At 51.3% G+C, this 20,198-nt stretch overlaps 2 protein-coding genes across 6 annotated transcripts; both read right to left on the bottom strand.

Annotated features, from left to right (window-relative positions):
- Positions 1-190: 190 nt before the first annotated feature.
- SLBP (stem-loop histone mRNA binding protein) lies at positions 191-14,297 on the bottom strand. 2 transcript variants are annotated; one of them, XM_077876568.1, is made up of 8 exons: positions 14,140-14,297; positions 13,924-14,040; positions 10,049-10,153; positions 7,366-7,425; positions 6,764-6,901; positions 5,989-6,138; positions 4,506-4,587; positions 191-1,142 (listed from the first exon to the last, which is right to left on the bottom strand). In XM_077876568.1, the coding sequence occupies exons 1-8, from the start codon at positions 14,196-14,198 to the stop codon at positions 1,026-1,028; spliced, it is 828 nt and encodes a 275-aa protein (XP_077732694.1). In that variant the 5' UTR covers positions 14,199-14,297; the 3' UTR covers positions 191-1,025. The 2 variants fall into 2 exon arrangements, with proteins under 2 accessions (XP_077732694.1, XP_077732702.1); XM_077876576.1 differs by lacking the exon at positions 10,049-10,153.
- A 1,573-nt stretch (positions 14,298-15,870) lies between these two features.
- TMEM129 (transmembrane protein 129, E3 ubiquitin ligase) lies at positions 15,871-20,067 on the bottom strand. 4 transcript variants are annotated; one of them, XM_077876530.1, is made up of 4 exons: positions 19,665-20,063; positions 17,211-17,685; positions 16,450-16,723; positions 15,871-16,338 (listed from the first exon to the last, which is right to left on the bottom strand). In XM_077876530.1, the coding sequence occupies exons 1-4, from the start codon at positions 19,867-19,869 to the stop codon at positions 16,090-16,092; spliced, it is 1,203 nt and encodes a 400-aa protein (XP_077732656.1). In that variant the 5' UTR covers positions 19,870-20,063; the 3' UTR covers positions 15,871-16,089. The 4 variants fall into 4 exon arrangements, with proteins under 4 accessions (XP_077732656.1, XP_077732662.1, XP_077732671.1 ...); XM_077876536.1 differs by having other exon boundaries at positions 16,450-16,609; positions 19,665-20,046; XM_077876545.1 differs by lacking the exon at positions 16,450-16,723 and having other exon boundaries at positions 16,149-16,338; positions 19,665-20,067.
- Between the last annotated feature and the right edge of the window lie 131 nt (positions 20,068-20,198).

Below are 20,198 nucleotides of genomic sequence, written 5' to 3'. Positions count from 1 at the left end.
CAGAGCTCCAAACCTATGACATGAGGTCCTCCTTGCTGGGTGGAGTTTAATGAGCCTGGGCCACGCTTCCTTCACCATGCATGAGGTCCCCCCAGTGCCATGCATTAAGAACAGATACTCGGGTCCTCCAAACACAGGAATTAATTATCTCAGCAGTGAATCTATTTGGCAACATAACAAATCAACTAAAAAAGGTTCTTTTCTTTTTATTTTTGCAATATCATTCCATACAAAAGCAATAGAAACATAACAGTCTTAACAAGAAGTTTACAATTGAATATTTGAACAAAAAATCTGTACACATTATCATTTACAGCAATTTTACATGGTAAATTAACTGACTGTAAAAAAATGTTCTTTCTGAACCCCTCTGCTGCCTTTAACTCTTGGAGTATTACAGGTAGAAGGCCTACCTAGTGCTATTTACAAAGACCAAATTAAGAATGTGTAACTTACATAAAATCCATTAACAGCTGAATTTACTATCTTTGACTATTCAGTGCTCTGAGGAAGAAACACACCTTGACGTATTGACAAAAGGCCCAAAATTAAGTTTCCGTAAAGATATTAAAGCTATCCAATGATGAGAATACTCAGATACCAGTAAAGAAAGCTGACACACAACTGGCTCCACGGATATGCGGCTAACCCCAAACTAGCCACCTGACAAGTGGCAACTTAATGTCTAATGTACCGGTGTAAAACCAGTTATTAAATATTAAAGTATGCTTGTCAGGTTAACTTGGAGAATGGTAAGGATTAAAGCAATTAAGTTTTCAAGACTGCTCCGAGTTCAATTTTCCTTGGATTTCTTTCCATTTACAATTTAAAACATGCAAAATACACTTACTATACATAAAATTAACGCTTAAGGAAATAAGGCAAGAGTAAATTCACCGTGAGATAATGCGAAGACGAACTGTGAACAGAAACCATCCAGTTACCAACGCAGGACATGCTTGGCCGGCCCCCAACCTGCCAGGTGGAGCCAATGCTCATTCCCAGTGGCCTCCAGGTGGCATCAGTTAGCTCATGGCTGAGAAATCTTTCAAGGGCTCAGTTAAACAAGCTTCCAAATCAAACTCGTCCTCCACACGGCAGTCCACGTGCCTGACTTTAGTGGGTGTACCAGAGTACACATCCTAGAAAACAGGAATACAGTCATGCCAGCTCCCAAGACACATGGGACTTACTGCTGGTGGCACTAAGCACAAGGCTGTGCACCCCGACCAGGAGGCAACTGCATCCTCCTGTGCCCACAGCACCACAGGACTAAGATGCAGTGTTACCAGTGAAGGTCTATGCAGCTGACATGCTTGGGAGAGAATTCAAAACCATTATCTAATTAAAATTTACAAGGAACATCAATCTTTCTTCTAGGTAGAAAAAATCAAATCCCTATCCACTAACCAACCTGGTAGAAACTAACTGACCCTTTATGGTGTCTAAGCCCCAGCCCTTTGACTCTAGGGGATTACAATGTGGCCTGGGTGCACCAGCACCCGCTCCCCACAACAAACCACTGAGCACATGCTCAGCAGCCAAGGGGGAACTAGCTTAGCTGCTCTGGCACTGGGGGGAAGAGCACAGACCTCTCCCCACCCCATAACTGCACTCACTTATGATTCCCTGTAACTATGCTACCAAAGGGATCATATATGACGGATGCAAGGTACTGTGTGAAACAGAAAGCTCAGGTGTGTACACCCGTGTACATCTTCTAGAAGCACAAAAAAACTGCTCAAACACTAGACAAAACTGAGTAGTGGCTCTTAGGGCAGGAGACAGCAGTGTTTAATTTAGTATATTTCTGCATTGCTAAACTGGTTTTCCTTTTTCGCTATAAAAGCTTAATTACAAGGTCATACTAAAGCTCAATGTTTATACCAACTGAAATCAAAGTTTTAAAAGAATGTTTAAAAAAAAAAAAAGAATGTTTAAAAAAAAGTTACTGTGGACACCTGGGTGGCTCAGCAGTTGAGTGCCTGCCTTTGGCTCAGGGCATGATCCTGGAGTCCCAGGATCAAGTCCCACATAGGGTTCCCTGCATGAAACCTGCTTCTCCCTCTGCCCGTGTCTCTGCCTCTCTCTCTGTATCTTTCATGAATAACTAAATAAAATCTATAAAAGAAAAAAAAACCTAGTTCTTTTTTTTTTTTTTTTTAAAAACCTAGTTCTTAAAGAAACAGAACTCCCAAACGAGGAACTGTGCATTACAAAACTAGCCTCAAGTCTTCCCAAAAAGTCAATGTCTGGGAGGAAAAAGGCAGGGAAACTATTCTAAGTTAATAAAAACATAAGAAATGGCAATTTAGACAAGTAATTCTTGATCAAACTGTGGATCAAAAAAGAAAAAACTGGGATCCCTGGGTGGCGCAGTGGTTTAGCGCCTGCCTTTGGCCCAGGGCCGCGATCCTGGAGATCCGGGATCGAATCCCACGTCGGGCTCCCAGTACATGGAGCCTGCTTCTCCCTCTGTGTCTCTGCCTCTCTCTCTCTCACTGTGTGCCTATCATAAATAAATAAAATTTTAAAAATAAAATAATAAAACAAAATAAAAAATAAATAAAATATAATAATAAATAGAAGAATGAATGAATGAATGAATGAAAAAACTTGTAAAAAGAACGTGTTCATGGCAGCTGGGAAGCCTGACCACCACCGACTGCTGATCACACAGGAGTGTCTCTGTCCTGTCAGCATTGACACTTTTGAGTGCGGTGTCGCCGTCATGGCTGCATCCAGCATCTAGTGGGGTGGCTGAGGGATGTACTAAATAAAGTGCTTAGGCCCGGGCCTCTCTTCCCTTCAGCACATGTGGCCATTTCTGAACCACCTCCTCAGGGACCCTGCACAATCCCCACCATGACTCCTGCCTCACATCTCCATCTGGCTCCCTCCCCTGGCTCCTGGGCCTAAGCATCTGCCTCTAACTCTTGATTCCACAAGTGGTATGTTCAGAACCTGTTTCTTGAGCTGGGACAAGGATTACTCTTGATCCAAACTCAAGATGCCACCAGTTAGATTTTCATGGGCTCCTTTTCAGTCCTACACACATGTAAATATCCACAAAAACTGAGATCATTCTATCATTAAATATCCTGCTTTTATCTCCACAATTTTCCCATATCATTAGTCTTCAAAAACAACCTAGAATAGCTCTGTTCCTTATGATATAACTTTGCTACTCCTCTAGTGTTGGACATTTGTATTATTCCTAACCTGGCAGTCACATGCTATCAGGCCCAAGTGTGAAGGGGGCAGCTGGGCCACGAGACTGGAAGGACACCTACCAGGCTTACGAGGGGGTGGGGGGACAGACAGAAGGCAAAAAGAAAGAAAAGAAAAAGGTCACTATATCCCTTTATTGTATTGGCTTCTCAACCATCCAAATTCAGTACAAGATGATCCAAATAAAGTCTAAGTACTTCACAACAAATATTTGCATTTCCTAGTTTCTATCAGTTTTTTCACTTATTATGCTGGGTATTTCAATATGCAAATGTCAGGGTGGTCTCTTTTATAAAAGTAATAAAGGGCTCCTTTTATTATAAACTGCTCACATGGGGCAGTCCGGGTGGCTCAGGAGTTTAGCACCGCCTTCAGCCCAGGGTGTGATCCTGGAGACCCGGTATCAAGTCCCACGTCAGGCTCCCTGCATGGAGTCTCCTTCTCCCTCTGCCTGTGTCTCTGTCTCTCTCTCTCTGTCTCTCATGAATAAATAAATAAATAATCTTAAAAAAAAAAATACTGGGCAGCCCCGGTTGGCTCAGCGGTTTAGCGCCGCCTTCAGCCCAGGGCATGATCCTGGAGACCTGGGATCAAGTCCCACGTCGGGCTCCCTACTTGGAGCCTGCTTCTCCCTCTGCCTGTGTCTTTGCCTCTCTCTCTCTCTCATGAATAAATAAAATCTTAAAAAAAACAAAAACAAAAAAACAAAAAAACACTGCTCACATATGTTTGCTTGTATAGGTGCAGAAAAGTCTGAAAGAACAAGCACCCCACCTACAACTGCAGGATTAGATGAGGTAATTTTATATGTTGTTTTTCATCTTTGTAGGTTTTCTTCCTCAAAAACATGTAATTCTAAAGTCAGCAAATGTGGGGGAACCCATAGGCCCAAAGAATACCTTTATGTAGCAATAATCAGCAAATGATTCTTGTGCCAGCAAATCACCACCACGAACAGTACACAGCCTATAAGGCTACGGCCGAGGCCTACAGACACACTGGGAGCACAGGAAAAAAGGCCTTTCTCTTTTAAAATGAAAGTGGTAGGACTGATTAGGTAGACTGACCCAAAAAAACTTCAATTAGGGCCACTGCCTAGGAATGCCATCCAGTTGGACGTCTCAACAATGCCATACAAGGGAGAAAAGAGCCCCTTACTCACAAGCACCAGAACCAGATTTCAGCTTAAATGTCAGCTCATTAGGTGGCACACGCGGTCAGCAACTGCCCACAAACAACCATGGGGAGAGAGAAAACCAAGAAAAGGTACTTACGAAGGTATCCTGCGAGCTGGTCTGGGACTCAGAGCTGCTTTCTGCAGACCCGGTCTCCATCTCCCCGAGGTCCACAGGGTGTCTACGGAATGAAAGCAAACAGATGCATCAGCTGCCACTGAAAGCGAGGAGGTCTCTGAGTCCGTTGACGGAATACAAGCACCAGCAGTCCTGTGCTGCCTCACAAGAACACTGACTGTCGAGTGGAGGGATCAAGACAATTTCCAGTGAGACTCCCATCCCCACCTCTGCCCTGTCCACCAGGTAGAGCTGGAGGCAGTTAGGGCCAGGGGAAACATTCACCTAGCTCAGAGCACACACCTACCCGTTCTCAACTGCAGAGTGACTGTTCATACACCCACAAGCATCCTTCTAAGGAGAAGCATCAATATAAGCCCAGGAGAGGGTAGGGCAAGGGATGAACACCAAAATTGCTAATTTTCCAATTTTCTACTCATAGAAAATGGGACAACAGTGTCACGGTGGGAAAAAAAAAATCAGTATGACGTTATGACATCTGTGAGGCCAAATCTGTAAAGCCATGTTAGAAATCATTTCAAACATAATAGTTTCTAATCAATTTCCCCAGTGCAAATCAGAAGCTCAAGTATCTACTGAATCTATCTCCGAGGAAGGGAAAGGCTCAGGTCAGGAGGGGTCTGAGAAGATGTGCCCAAAGACGGGGTGAGTGCAAGACCAGCCAGTCCACGTCCCTGTTCAACAAGCATCCTAACGCTAGGGCAAGAACTTGGGCCTGAGGTCTTTCCAACTAGGCTTGAGTTTAAAAACCAATAGTGAGGGGCGCCAGGGTGGCTCCATTGGTAAAGCATCTGTCTTCAGCTGAGGTCATGATCTCAGGGTCCTGGGATGGAGCCCCACAGGCTCCCTGCTCGTTAGGGAGGCTGCTTCTCTGTCTCTGCCCCTCTCTCCCACTCTTGCTCTCCTCTCAAATAAACAAATAAAATCTTAGAAGAAAAAAAACCCAACCTTTTATTTTCATAACTCAACATAAATTACTCAAATGCCTTTTAGGGGATCCCTAGGTGGCTCAGCAGTTTAGTGCCTGCCTTTGGCTCAGGGCATGTTTCCAGAGTCCTGAGATGGAGTCCTGCATCGGGAGCCTGCTTCTCCCTCTGCCTGTGTCTCTGCCTCTCTGTCTCTCTCATGAATAAATAAATAAAATCTTTTTTTAAAAGTCTATTTTAAAATTTAAGAAAAAATGAACAACAGCCCACGTATTACTAGGTTTACTGAGCTCCATTTTCTCTAGCTACAAAAAATGAATTAAATCCAGTAAGCATGTTCCTACCTCCACCACCCATCCAACAGGACAAGATAGGATGCTGTGACAGCTGGCTACTCTGCTCTCTCAGAACTCGCAGGGGGAGTTAACACCATGATAACCTGCCACCCAAGCAATCCAGCACTTTCAGTCATGGCACAAATCACAGAAACAGAGGATAAAAATGCAGCAAAGACATACATTTCTTGCAAATCACATCCTTCCTCAGCTGGAGGATCCCAAAAATGCAGAGCCACCTTCCAGAGTTTGATCTGCTGGTCCCATGATCGCCGACTATACTTCTTGAATTTGTTGGGAGTCTTGGGGTGGATGCCGGGTTGCCGAAGGTGTCTACAGGGAAAAGGGAGATTGTCCTAGTACACACCACCCACACCTGTACGTTAGCTTGAAGATTAACCAAACTTGGGAGATCAGAGTTACCAAAAAACTAATCAACCGAGACTATAAAATGAACAAAAGTAATATATAAAAAAAGCACTACCCTTTTGACTCTGCTATTCCTTTGCTATCTGTGCTCCAAAAAAAAGCACACCTAAACTCCAGTCCTACCGAGAAATGGATGCCCTCTCTTAGCTTTCTTTGCAACCCTGTGCGAGAGCAGACCAGGGAGAGCATGCTGCTGGGACAAAGGGGCAAAGCTCATGTTTTTCTCCAAGAACATCTTTACAACCTGCTACCTGAACTTTACTCTTCCCCCATCACACGTTAATAGCCTTACATTTCTGAGGCTATTGGAGTTCTGGGACCTGAAATGTTCTCTAATACCCTGAACTATAAGCATTGGTTTCTTATCTTCGTATCCCTTCCTCCTCATTCATGTAAGTGCCTCAAAGTTGTTCAATGGTCCTCAGCAGTTATGAAGGACACTCAGAGTCAGATTCAGCACGGAAGCAACTAGACTCTAGACTGCGGTGCCCCATGACACCATCAGGACGTGCCAATGAGACAAGACTACCTCGGGACTTCCTTAATATAGCGGTCATAGGCGATGGTGTTCTTCCCATAGTTGATCTGCTTCTGCCTTCTCATCAGGACGCTCTCATCCGTCTCTAAGTCAGCTGGCACCGTGGGCCCCACCTCCTTGGAGTCAGAGCTAGAGACGAGATGGACAGAACGAACCACAAGATTAAAACCACTACAACGGCGGCCCCGTTGGCACAGTGGTTTAGTGCCGCCTGCAGCCCGGGGTGTGATCCTGGAGACCCAGGATCAAGTCCCACGTCGGGCTCCTTGCATGGAGCCTGCTTCTCCCTCTGCCTATGTCTCTGCCTCTGTGTGTGTGTGTGTGTGTGTGTGTGTGTCTCATGAATAAATAAATAAAATCTTTTAAAAAAATAAAAAATAAAAAATAAAACCACTACAAGAAAATGCTGAAACACAGTGGTGAAAGAACATTTGTTCTCTGGATTGCAAACCATATTAATCCGAGAACGGTCCACACATCAGATACAGACTCCAAAGGAGGGAGCAAAGGACCCAGCATCCCATGCGCGGTTCTGCCCCCTAGCCATTGGCAGGTCTATTAGGTTAGAGAAGAAACATTTATGTGGCACTTACCTTCCCGATGAGGATTTTCTCTCTCTCCCAAAATCATTTATGAGGAGTTTTCTTTTATATCTGAGAGCAAAATAAATATTCCTGGTTTAGAAAAGTATACAAATTAACTGAACACGATGCTTTTAATACTAAAAGACAGCCCCCAGCATTCAGGCCTTGCCCCTGAGCAATGTGGTCTGGTAAGCGAGTCAGGGCAACAGCGCACGGTGTTTCCATTTATTTCCAATCTCCCTCGGGCATCTGCTCTCATAAGATCAGTTAGAGGTCACACTTGTACAAACTGCTTAGGGCAACCAGGCTCTGGGGGCAAATGATTACCTCAATTCCCCAGGCACCACCATATGTAACAGAGAGGTTCTAAGTTTAAAAAAAAAAAAAAAAAAAAATGCCCCTAACAGTTTTTCAGGCTAAGTAGTGAGATTTGTTTTTTGAAAAAAATAAATGTAAAGCTGAAATACACAATCTTTATTTCTAATACCACAACTACTTACGTGTGTGCCCACTGGGTTCTACTCTCCTCTAATTTTGGAAGGAGACCAAACACCACCCCCCAGGCTTGTTCCTCGTGGATTTCAGGAGGCATCTAATTTCTATCACAGCAACTACCAAAACCCACCTTTGCCAAGGTACGTCAGCCAAAGAAGTGCAGCACAATCTAACACCAAAACCATGAACTACCGCAAGCTAGAAATTCACATGTCTAAAACAAGTCATATATTACTGTGTCTCCTTCCAGAATTGTCAGCTCCCAAGATTTGTACAGTTTGGATAGCAGGAATGAGGTTCCCTCTGTGTACCTAGGAAAGCACCAATTCTGTACCAGGCTGTGAGAACTGACAAAGCAGGCCCTCAGTACCACTTTCTGTAGGGGCTTCATGCTCTCCAGACTCCAGGTGAAAAAAACTGGCTTGAATTATGATTAAGATGCATTTTCCGGGCAGCCTGGGTGGCTCAGGAGTTTAGTGCCTCCTTTGGCCCAGGGCGTGATCCTGGAGACCTGGGATCAAGTCCCACAGGCTCCCTGCATGGAGCCTGCTTCTCCCTCTGCCTGTGTTTCTGCCTCTCTCTCTCTCTCTCTCTCTCTCTCTCTCTCTGTGTTTCTCTCATGAGTAAATAAATAAAATCTTTTTAAAAAAAATGCATTTTCCAATTTTCAGACAGCTGGGGTGTGTATAAGGCTCCCTGAGTACAGTAAACTAAACTCCGTTGAGAAGGCAGAGTACCCGAGCCTTCCTAAAGCAGCGGTGGCCCACAACAGAGCACGCCTGTTTTGCAAAGGAGAACAATTTTTGGAGACAGACCTGTGAGACAACTGAGGAACAAGGCAGAGCCCATCAGAAGGTCCAGACAGATGAGTCTCCCTACAGAGCGTAAGATCAGCAAGGGTCAGCACACATGGGTATTTATGAGGCTGTGTGAGCCCTGAGAGTAGAGCACACAAACTGCACAGACCAAATCAAACATCCTAGCTCCACAGCCGGGAAAATTGAGATCTTTGTAAATAAAGCTAATTCAAAACACTGAAGGGGTCCGTGTCTGTCAATTTCCAGTTCATTTTTCTACCCAGGCATGCTGCCCACCCACACACATACATCTTGATGCTAAAAGAAACTAAAGCAGCCCTCTGAGTGATCCTAACCCCAACGTGTGCCTGTGGCTTTCCTAAGGAGGCAGCTATAAATATCATCAACCACTCAGAGGTGGAACAGACAATCTGGCCCTGCTTCCCTGCTGAGGACACATTTTCTCATAAGAACTAAGAACCAGGGATTCCTGGGTGGTGCAGCGGTTTGGCGCCTGCCTTTGGCCCAGGGCGCGATCCTGGAGACCCGGGATCGAGTCCCACATCGGGCTCCCAGTGCATGGAGCCTGCTTCTCCCTCTGCCTGTGTCTCTGCCTCTCTCTCTCTCTCTCTCTGTGACTATCATAAAATAAATAAAAATTAAAAAAAAAAAAAAAAGAACTAAGAACCACCAGACTCAGTTCAACATACTCCAAATGATTATGAGCTACAGCATTTAACTCAAAGCTCAATCATCCAGGTTGGATGGCATATATCAAATGGGAGGAAAAACTGAAAAATACCAGAGAATGTAATCAAGAGAGATAAGCAGTGTTTAAGGGTGCATCACCTGAACCATAATGAGTCGAGGCAGTAGCTTGGAGTTTGTGAGAATCTGGATATACACAAGAATTTTGGGTACAACAGCAACGGGTTCACAGGCCCCACTTCAGGGACCCCTCTGTGCTCCCGCACTCCTGAGCTGTTACCCAAGCCAGATGGCAGACAAGAGTGCGCCCCCTTTCCAAAGAGAGCCACACACTCTGCTGGAGTGGTAGAACCCTATGTGGTAGGTGAGAACCACATGGTAATCCTCTGCCGCCCACGAGCACCATCTCCCCCTGCTGTCACGGTAGAAGGACGGCACCTAAGACTGCAGAGAGCAGACTCATCTGGACTGCTTCTTTAAGACACGCTGGACCCACCCCAAGTTTCCCATTCATCACCCATTCTGCAGTGAGGCCCGAGGATGAGCACTTTTATAGTAAGTTCTCAGGCCCTGCTAATGCTGCTGGGATGGGGACGGACTCTTAAAGAATCATCCTTCCAACACATACCTCAAAGCTCACATAGAATTAAAAACACCACAGAGAACACTTCACAATGTTCCAGAATATATACCTTGCAATTTCTTTGTTAACTCTGGTCCTCATTTCATCCTCTTCAACTGCACTGGCCCAATCTGTACATCTAGAACGGGGCTTCGGGCCTTCAGGAGTCGTAAAACTGCAATACAATGAAAACGTGCACTTGAACCACAGCACCTACTTTCAGTTCTCTTTCAAACAGCACATCAGGAGATGTCCAGATGTTGTCTAGAGAGGGCCAAGGGAATGGGCTCCTGGATCATCTCTTGCTCCATCACTTACAAGCTCACTGAGTTTGGACAATTCACTTCAAGCCTCTCTGGGGTTCATCTGTCGAACTTCTAGGCACCCACCATGTGCCAGTGTTAGCTGAATCACTAGGAAACAGCCCACTGGCGGGGGGTGGGAGGAGGCAGAGAATGGGGCCTAATAGTTTGTTCTCTAATTTACAAAATAAGAAGTTATTTTCAGTGTATTAAAAAAATGCTATTTCATACTAAGCGAAGCAACTAGCACATAAAACATCATTAATGGGATGTCTGGGTGGCTCAGTGTTTAAGCATCTGCTTTTGGCTCAGGGCCTGATCCCAGAGTCCCAGGATAGAGTCCCACATCAGGCTTCCTGCATGGAGCCTGCTTCTCCCTCTGCCTCTCTGTCTCTCATGAATAAATAAAATCTTAAAAAAAAAAAAAAAAACCCATTGTTTAAAAAAGGAAAAAAAGTCCTTAATAAGTGTTGCTGTTTACCTTTAAATGCACAATGTGTCACATAATGAAAATGGGGAATGGGAACATACAGTGAGTCCTTGCTATATTAAGACTTACTATACTGGTAACAGTACCCCCTAGAGTTGGGTTAAGAGTAAACAGGGAGCTCAGGTCTATCTATCTAGAGATCAAGAGCTCTTTTGTCAAGAGCAAGCAATCTGAAAAACCCTTAATGCCAAGAAGTCTGGCAGTCAGAATTGCTGGTATGCCTATTATCTGTAGATTAGATGCAAACTAAGACGTTTTTACTTTTCCTCAATTTCCTGCTGGCCACCATTGATGCATGAAGCTAGACACAGCTTCAATTGCCACTCTAAGCAACCGGATACACCCTAGCTGCAAACCACAAGGTACTTTGAAAACACAACTGCAGGGACGCCTGGGTGGCTCAGCGGTGGAGCGTCTGCCTTCGGCTCAGGGTATGATCCCAGGATCCAGGATCAAGTTCCACATTGGGCTCCCTGCAAGGAGCCTGCTTCTCCCTCTGCCTATGTCTCTGTGCCTCTCTCTCTCTGTCTCTCGTGAATAAATAAAACAAGTTTAAAAAAAAAAAAACACAACTGCAGTAACAGATGATCGATCACTGTGCACCATTAGCATTCCTTGTCCTATAGGTACCTCACCCAGAAAAACTAAAATTAGATTTCTAAAACTAAATTTCCAGAATCTAAAAATGATTGGCAGGCCCTGAAATCAACTTAATGAGCCAAAAATTAATGTGACTCAGTAACTGTATCCCAGCTACAGAGGAACCAAATGGAGGGTTGTCCAAAGCTGGACCTCACTAGCGGACCACGAGGCTCAGGTCTGGGCCACGAAAGGATCCTGAACTCTTAAAAGGAGCTTACAAATGACCTTCCACTACATCACAAACTTTCTCATACAACGATAGAAAATACCTCTTGTAGAACTAAAGCCCGTGTTTTTTAGAGTAAGCACATTGTATTCACGAACTTATCCTACGCCTTAGCAGAGGAGTCCTTTCAGGGAAAGTACCCACATTCTGCAATAGAAATGCACCGGGCTCTCCTGCAGGTATCTCTATGCATCTCCCGGGCACCACCACAGCAGACGGGGCAGACAAGCACTACCCACAGAGCCAAAAGCAAGAGCCAAAGGCATTGCTGCCACTGTAGATGAGTAAGGAGACCTGTGTGGCTAACTACTGAGCTAGAGGGGTACCTACAGGCATACAAGAAACTTCTAAAGCAATGTAAGGATTTAACATTTTCTCCTCAGCTAAACGGGAGACCCCTGAAGACTCAGATCTTTATCTCAATGGTGTTTAATGGCTTCTCTTAACATCCAGCTCCAGCACCGTCCAGACCGTCTCCCACACTCTGCATCTCTTCCCACATATATCTTCTGGCCCCAAATCTCCAAAAGGCTGAACTATGCGCTGAGAGGTCCCACTCATGCAGAACGTGAGCACTTCTGCATCCAAACTCAAGCCTCATTAACTACCAACGCCTTCCCCATGCCATGTCTGCTCTACCCCCACCCTCTTCATCTTAGCAAATGGTCCCACAAGGAACAAAGGTGTTTAGAGTGAAACACAGTTATCCTAGACCCCTCTCTGAACCCCGGCCCTGCCCCATGAGCAAGTGTAAGAACTGTCCTAAAAAGTCTAGTGTGCACCACACATTCTTCCCCACCTCCCTTTCCCCTTGTCCTTAAGTCAGGCTTCAGACAGGCCAATCATGTCCCCTGTTGAGGGGCTTGGCACACAGACTCTGATCGTCACCTGGTCACCACACAACGGTTGCCAACAGAGGCATTCCCTGCCCGTGGACTTCACCACTGCCCCTGGTTTTCTTCAACGGTTCCTTGTCCCATGAGTAGCGGAGCCACCCACATCAGAGTACAGAGACAAGAAAACGGGGGTGGGGTTCGCACAGTGTCCTAGCCTCCCCAGCACATCACCGAATAAAGAGCTCACAGGAATGCTGCAGCAAAGGCTCCTCGGAGAGAAAGTGCCAGGGAGCGCCACAGGGAAAAGGAAAGCGGAACTTAAACCCAGTTTGCATTCTGCATACAGACGCCTTTTCTGACTGTGGGATGACTATCTTTAAACTGATTCTTCAGGAGACCAACCTGACGAGCTGCACTGAAACATTCTAGGAAATTCAGGGCAGCCTCCCACGCTGTCCCAAAAACCCAAGAAGGCTCACTCACTGAGACCAGCTCCCGTTGACACCTGTCACTAGAGACCTTCATGACATCTTCAACCACATCACATGACATGTCAGTACCTTAATAGTCAAATGTCAGAAGACACAGGCTTGTTAATTAGCCAAGCATTTGAAGCACAGGGGCCTTAACTAGTCAGATACAGAGACCAGCAGGCACCACGACTAACCAAGTGTTGTGAGGCAGCGGCCCTATAACTAGTGAGGTGCTGTGACACACAAGCACCTTGATCAATCAACTGATGTTGAGCCACAGACACCACAAGTGGTCAGGGAGGCCACCCACAGCTTCCATAACCAATCGGGTAGGGGCCCACAGGCGCCTTAACCAGTCAGCTGGGGCTCCCAGGCGTCTTTACCCAGTCGGGTGGGGGCCCCCAGACACCTTAACCAGCCAAGTGGGGACCCAGAGCCTCTTCAGCTGGGTGGGGGATCCTTAGGCACCTTAATCAGTGGGGTGCGGGCCCGCAGCCTCCTTAACCAGTTGGGTGGGGACCTACAATCACTTTAACCAGCTGGGTGTGGACTCTCCAGGGGCCTTAACCAGTTGCGTAGTAACCCACAGCCTCTTTAACAAGACAAGTGGGGAATCCGGGCACCTTTACCAATCGGATGAGAATCTTTGGGGGCCTCTACCAGTCAGGTGGTGAGCCACAATCTCCTTAAGCAACCAAGTAGGGACCCTCGGCGCCTCAACCAGCCGAGTGCAGACCCCATCTACTTAATCAGCCACACAGAGACCCCTAACCCCGAGTCGCCTCGAGCAGCCAGGAGGAGAACCCCCACCCCGCGACACCTCGAGCAGCCATGATGAGGACCCCCACCCCCGGCGCCATCGCTAGCCCGCTGCAGGCCCCCAGGCGCCTCAGGAAGCCAGGATGAGGGCCTCCCTCCCTCCCAGTGCCATCACTAGCGCCCCAGACCCCCAGCTTGCGCAGCGCCCCGGGCCCACCTGTCGGGCCTGCCGTCGCCCTCGGGCTTCACTGGGCCCTCGGCGTCCTCGGGCTTCCTGCGCTTCCCGTCGGCTCTGCGCTTCCGTCCAAGGCTCCATCTGGCGGGGGTCGGCGGGCTGCAGACGAGAGGCCGCGTCAGGGGTAAGGCCGGCCGCGAGGACACCCCCCACCCCTCGGCCCGCCCGGAACGCCCCGGGGCGCGCGGTCCGCCTCACCTGGCGTCGCCGTCGCGGCGGCTCCCGCACCCGGAAGGGCTTCGCGGTCGGCAGGCCATCGAGCGCGGCGGCGGCGGGGTCCTCGGGCGGCGGCGGGGTCCTCAGGCGGCGGTCCCAGGGCCGGCGGCAGCAGCGGCGGGGGCAGCGGCGGGGGCAGCAGCGGGGGCAGCGTCCTCTCCCGCGCCGGCGCTGACAGGCTCTGCGCGCGCGCCCCGCCCCCAACCGCCTTTATGTGCCGGCGGCCCCGCCCCTCGGAGCTCCCGCGCGCAGCGGTGGGCGAGACCATCGGGCCCAGGCCGGCGGGGGGGGCCCAGGCGGCGGCGCGCGCTCCGCACGGGGACAGGGACCGCAGCGCTGCCACGGCCTTCCGGGAGACGGCCGAGCCAGAGGAGGCCCGAGGAACGGTGCCCCCCACCCCCAAGCCTTGGGACGGCCCGGGCCGCAGCCTCCGCGAGCAGGGCGTGGGGAGGGGAAGGGGCCTTGGCGGGAGATTCGGACACGCGCGCGTCGCAGGCGCTGAGCGGGGCCGAGGAGAGAGCGCGCGCCTGATTGGCCGAGCCTTCCGTGCAAGCGGGAAACGGGCACCCGGAAGGGGAGGACCCGGAAGGGGCGTCCCGGTGCCTAGGCCCTGCGGCGGCAGCTGCCCTGGTTTCCCTGCCGAAGCCGCCCGCCTCGCCTGCAGCAGCCATAGCCACGGCGCTTCACTTCCCAGTTGGCTTCTCCCGGGCCCAGGGCGAGGATCAGGAAAGACAGGACATTCCAGTACGGACTTCAGACGAACATTTATTAAGAACCGTCGCACTCAGCTACAATAAATTCCCCTTTATAAAACTTTCCCTAGTAGTAAAAATAACCCGACCCGGCCTCCTCTGGCAGCCCGTGAGCCGGGGCTGGGGCTGGGCTTGCCGGCCCCGCCCCGATGGCCGCCAGCTGGGTCCCTCACCTCAGCGGACACAACAGCTGGGGGGGGGGGGGGGGAGCGCGGCTTAGGACCCCACGCGTGAGCCCCCGCACACATACACCCACAGCCACGTGGGCCGGGCTATTCCTGCCCTCCCCATGGGCCACCAGGAATGGGGAAGAGGCACGTCATTCCGCTCCAGGTGCAGAGCTGTGGTGGGCCCTGTGCTATGTCCCAAAGCACTTGTCCGGATGTAGGATGTCTCAATACCCATCTCCGGCCAGGAGTCAGGCCTGGCCTTTTTCGGGGCTCCTGGGGCAGCAGGAGGCATGGAGGTGCATGCCCTCCAGGAGAAAGGCAACCCCCGCCCCCCGCCAAGCATGCAGCTGAATTACAGGAGTTGATGGAAGCCAGCCCGACAGGAAGTCCAGAACCTCTGGGGAGGGGGCGTAGATAACTAAGTAGGGGCCACCCCACCCAGGAAGCCCACATAGTGCTCTCACCCTGAACTTGCACCCCTCTCTCTGCATCCTCACAGCAGCCTGGTGGGGTGCAGAGGGGACACTACCACAGGGCCAGCAGCCAGCCTGGACTCAGAAGCCTGGAGGACAGACTGCAACCAGCTTAGATGAACCTGGTTCTGGTGTGTAACTGAGAGGCAGGTGTGCTGCATAAAGTTAAGGCAAGTGGTTCAGGGTAGGGCCATGGAGGCAGACCCCTGGTCTCCCAGAAGATAGCTCAGGCAGCCTCAGAATGCTCTGGAAATGGGCCCCACGCCATACCGTGTTCGTGTCCAGCACCTGCCTCTACCTGGAGAAACAAGCAGCAAAGGAAGCAGAGGCACTGAAGTCCCATCCCACTGCCACTGCTGCAAAAAAAACTTCCTTTTTAAACAAAAACCCTCAAGCTCCATGAGGCTGGGAAAAGAGTCCCTGGCTGACAACACAAACAAGGGCCTGGAGCCCTGGCTACTCCTCATGGTGGCTGTGGGGTCCCTGGTAGGGCTTTCAGGGACCCCCAAGGCCACTCCTTTGCTGCAGCCAGAAGGCTCAGCGCACAGCACACACATCCAGGATGCAGAAGCGTGCACGGCAGGTGGGGCAAGGCACTCTGCTGGCAAGCCAGGTATCAGGGCGCTGCGGGTCTTGGCGGCTGGCAAACCACTTGCCCATGCAAGTGAGACACCACATGGGACGACAGTAGCACTGCTGGCACTCGCCCTCAGCTGCCTCTTGGCAGGTCTTCACCAGCTTCACACTGGCACGTGTCTGCATGCAACCAATGCATGCCTCCAGCTCCTGTGGGTGGGCGAAGAGGGTCATGGGGATCCTGGCCAAGTGGCTGTGGGCCCCCCCCCACCCCAGGGGGCCTGGCCTATGGGAACCCATCTGCCCCCACCCAGCCCTCACCTGGCTGCTGGGGACTGAGTAAGTTGGGTTGACCTCCACCAGAGAAGCAAATGTCTCCAGGAACAGGTCGCCCAGGCTCTGATGGATGACCACGTTGGCTGCACTGCGGATGGGTGCGCGGAGTTTCTCACACAGCTCACCATACTCCGTGGAGTTCAGCCTGCACAAGGTGGGGGCTGCTAGGCTGGGGCCAAGGCCCCTCTGCAGGGCAGGGAGGGCCATCATTCTTGCTGGGGATGCTGACATGCCTCCAGGAGACAGGGCACTCACAAACCTCACAGAACACGGGGATGGGGGCTCAGGTGCAGCCCAGTTGCCAGGTGACGACCAGCCAGCAAAGATAGCCTTGAGGCTAGCACCCACAGAACCAGCACCGCCGACCTGCCCCCAAGGGATGCAGGGAGGGGCAGAGAGAGTTGGGGGATTGCAGCAGAGACAGAATGCCTAGCTTTCAACAAGTTCAGGAACAAAGCAGATCACAGGAGGGGGACAACAGACAGTCCACAGTCTGAATGGGAGGAGAAGATCTCCGTTTGGGCCCCAGAGCCAAGGCAATCACCAAACCTCGGTCCTCTACCACCCCCAAAGATCCCTAATGTGCTCCCCCCAGAAAAGAGCCACAAAAGGTACCTACGGGGGTGCAAGGGATAAAGAGCCTTGAGAGTCCCGCTGGAAGGGTGGCTAGAAGAGTCTGCTCCACGTATTATCGCCTCCTAGAGTGGCCCCAGACTCATGCTCACCCTGGCCATAAGTGCACCTACCGGATGTCGAAGGCCTGCACGCCAGGGCTGGTGCCAGCCACGTGGATGGTAAGGAGCTGCACAGGCAGGTTGGAATCTGGGGAGAGCTCGTGCTGCTGTGACTCCGTCACGGTCAGGTGCACATCCTGTTGCTGAGCCACATGCACACGGTATGTGGTCACCTTCATCACCCACGTGTCTGTCACGATCACACGAGCACCAGGTGCCCCCGTGGCAAACTTATCAATCCGCCGGAACTCGGTGTTGACTGAGGAGGCCACAGCCCACCAGTCTGACTGCGGGAGGGCATAGAGGGCCAGGGTGCGGGCCAGTGGGTGGCGGGCCCATTGATCACAGGACCAGTAGTAGATCACGGTGCTGGCGATGGTGGGCAGGGTCACTGCCAGCAGGAGGAAGAGCTGCCAGGCCTCCGGGGCCTGGCCAAGAGAATACAGCTGCTTATCTGAAGCGGCAAAACACATGCCCACGTAGTAGCCTACAAAGAATGGGGAGGGCCTCAGCAGAGATCAGGACTGCCAAGCCATCGTTCTCCCCCCCATAGTGACCACAGGGACCACAGTCCTGTCCCTGTATCTCCGGAAGGGGCCACTTACCCTCATCCCCAACCCTGGCCTGGCCCTCTGCCCTGGTGGGCTCCCAGGGCCAGACCACGGTAGCCTAGGGCAGGTTGACCTTACCTGCCCTCATGGCTGGCCCAGCTCAACCTTTGCCCACGATAGTAATACAATAAATGAAGAAAAAGTGTTTTTAATTTGCTAGTTTAGTTTTACACAATATCTGATTAAGAAAATAGGAAAACCTAAAAAATGCAAAAACAAATGCAAGGATTTGGTGTCACCCAATGCAGAGGTACACACTGGCCCTCCAATGGGTGGGATCTTGGCGTCTCAGCCCCACCCCCTCTGAGGAAGCAAATCAATGTGGCCCAATCCCAGAGCTCAGATTCGTGTGCCAAACAGTAAGCAAAGAATAATGGGGCACAGCCTGTGTGAGACAGCTCCAGGGCCCCTGCTAGCCAGATCCAGGGCCCTTGCTAGCCAGATCAGGGCCAATCTGCATGTCCAAACAACTGAAATAATAAAGCAGATAATGGATACCTGTGCAAGCACGTTTAAGGCTGCAAAATAATAGTAAACATTTACTGTTGATTAAATTGCTACGTTTAAAGTAGTTCATGCAGCAATAGATAACACATACAAACTCTCAAAGCTCCTCAAAATGAGGTCAAAAGAAAAAGACCCCAGGATCAGTCACCAGACCAGGCTCCACCTCCATGTGTCACTGAAGTCCTCCCTAAGTTCTGGTTTCTCCGTCCATGTGTAGCGTGGTGACAGCGTAGCCACTCACAGGCTTATAGAAAAGGTTGCTAAAAGGACTCCAGAAAGCTGTGGGGACCCTTAGTTCCCAGGTCAGAAACCCTACCCATGAGCCTCCCGGGAGCCCAAGTTCTGAGCCACACATTCCACATCTGAGGAATGGGCTAATTAACACCCCTGCCTCACAGGGCAGCTGAGAAACCCATATAGTTATCCCCATAGCAGGCAGAGAGACCACCAATCGCCAAGAAGGCCCTGTGTCCGTCTCAGCATGAGCCCATCTGCTCCTCTTCCCAAAGAGGCAGGCAGTTCTCAAGCACATGCCTGGCCTCAGCCCAGCCCCCTCTAGGCTGCTCTCCACTTGGCCCAGGCTGCTGAGCCCTGCTGCAGCAGGAAATTCTCGAGTCCACTGAGCCCTAGAGCAGGCCCCCTACCAGCCACCTGCCCTTCCAGACCTGCTTCTGCCCTGTATCCTCCAAAGAACCAGTCCCTCACACACACACCTAGTACCCCACTTTCCAGCCAGTCCCCTGTCCAACCAGCTGACAAGCCAGTCTTTCAGAGGTCTCCACCCAGGCCAATCCCTGGGCAGCGTGTGAGCCTCCTGGCCCGCCACACACCCCATACCCTCCCAACCTCTGCACCTGTGACAACCCCATGGAGTCACCCATCTCTGCCTTCTTTCCCACCTTCCCTCCTTTCCAGAAGGAAGCTGGGACAAGGCCACCTGCTCTCCCAGGCCCCTCCACCTTCCTGTTGCAATCAGTTAACTCCTACCCTTCTCCTGGGAACTGCCCCCACGTAGTAACTCACGACCTACCCCAGCTGGGTGAAGCATCCCCCCCATGCCCGCCCCCCAACATCCTAAGCCCACGTTTCTTCCACCTACAAGCGGACAGCTGCCGCCAGCACCTTCCTCTCCGCTCCCGGGAGCAGCGGACGCGAGAGGCACAGGCGGAGGGCCCACAGCCACGGCTCAGAGTGGCCGCGGGTCCGCGCTCCCCCGACTCCGCTCCACAGGTTTGGCTAGCTCCAGGGGCCCAGCCGCCCCCGGGGCCCCGGAACTCGGCCGCGAGCCCGAGGGGCCGCTTCCGCCCACCCAGGAGGGCCCTCCGTGGGGAGGGTCCGGCCTGCTCACCGAGCGGCAGCAGCGAGTGGCACAGCAGCGTGGCGGACGTGCGGCGCAGGTGGTAGGGCACGAAGGCGGCGTCCTCGCTGCCCAGCCAGCCCGACAGCAGGTTCTGCACCGTGAGTCCGGCCGAGTGGAACTCGGTAGGCGTGAACACGAAGCACACGGCGAACACCAAGTAGGCCAGCGTGAAGGTGACCTCCGGGCTGTCCATCCCGCTGCCGCGGCCGCCAGGAGGCTGTCAGGGAGAGCCCTGCGGTCCTGGACGGGAAACAGACACCAGAACGCCCACCCGGTGAGCGTCGGCAGGCGGGCGCCGGGCCGGCGCGGGGTGCTCTGGGAGATGGTGTCCCCGGCCGCGGGGCATTTTGGGAGACGGGGTCCCGCCCACAGGCTTGTGTGGGGCGCGCTAGGAGACGTCACGTTGGCGCGGGGCACCCTGGGAAATGGAGTCGCCACGCCCAGCACACAGCCCGACGTGGTGAGACCGCGACGGTCCTCGCGAGGGTTTGGCTCCATCTCACGACCCGCGTTGGGGGCGGT

The sequence above is a fragment of the Canis aureus genome, chromosome 2 (genome assembly GCF_053574225.1).
Source record: "Canis aureus isolate CA01 chromosome 2, VMU_Caureus_v.1.0, whole genome shotgun sequence".
Lineage (NCBI taxonomy): Eukaryota > Metazoa > Chordata > Mammalia > Carnivora > Canidae > Canis > Canis aureus.
The sequence above is the reverse complement of the archived record's forward strand: the minus strand, read 5'-3'. Positions and strand labels throughout refer to the sequence as shown.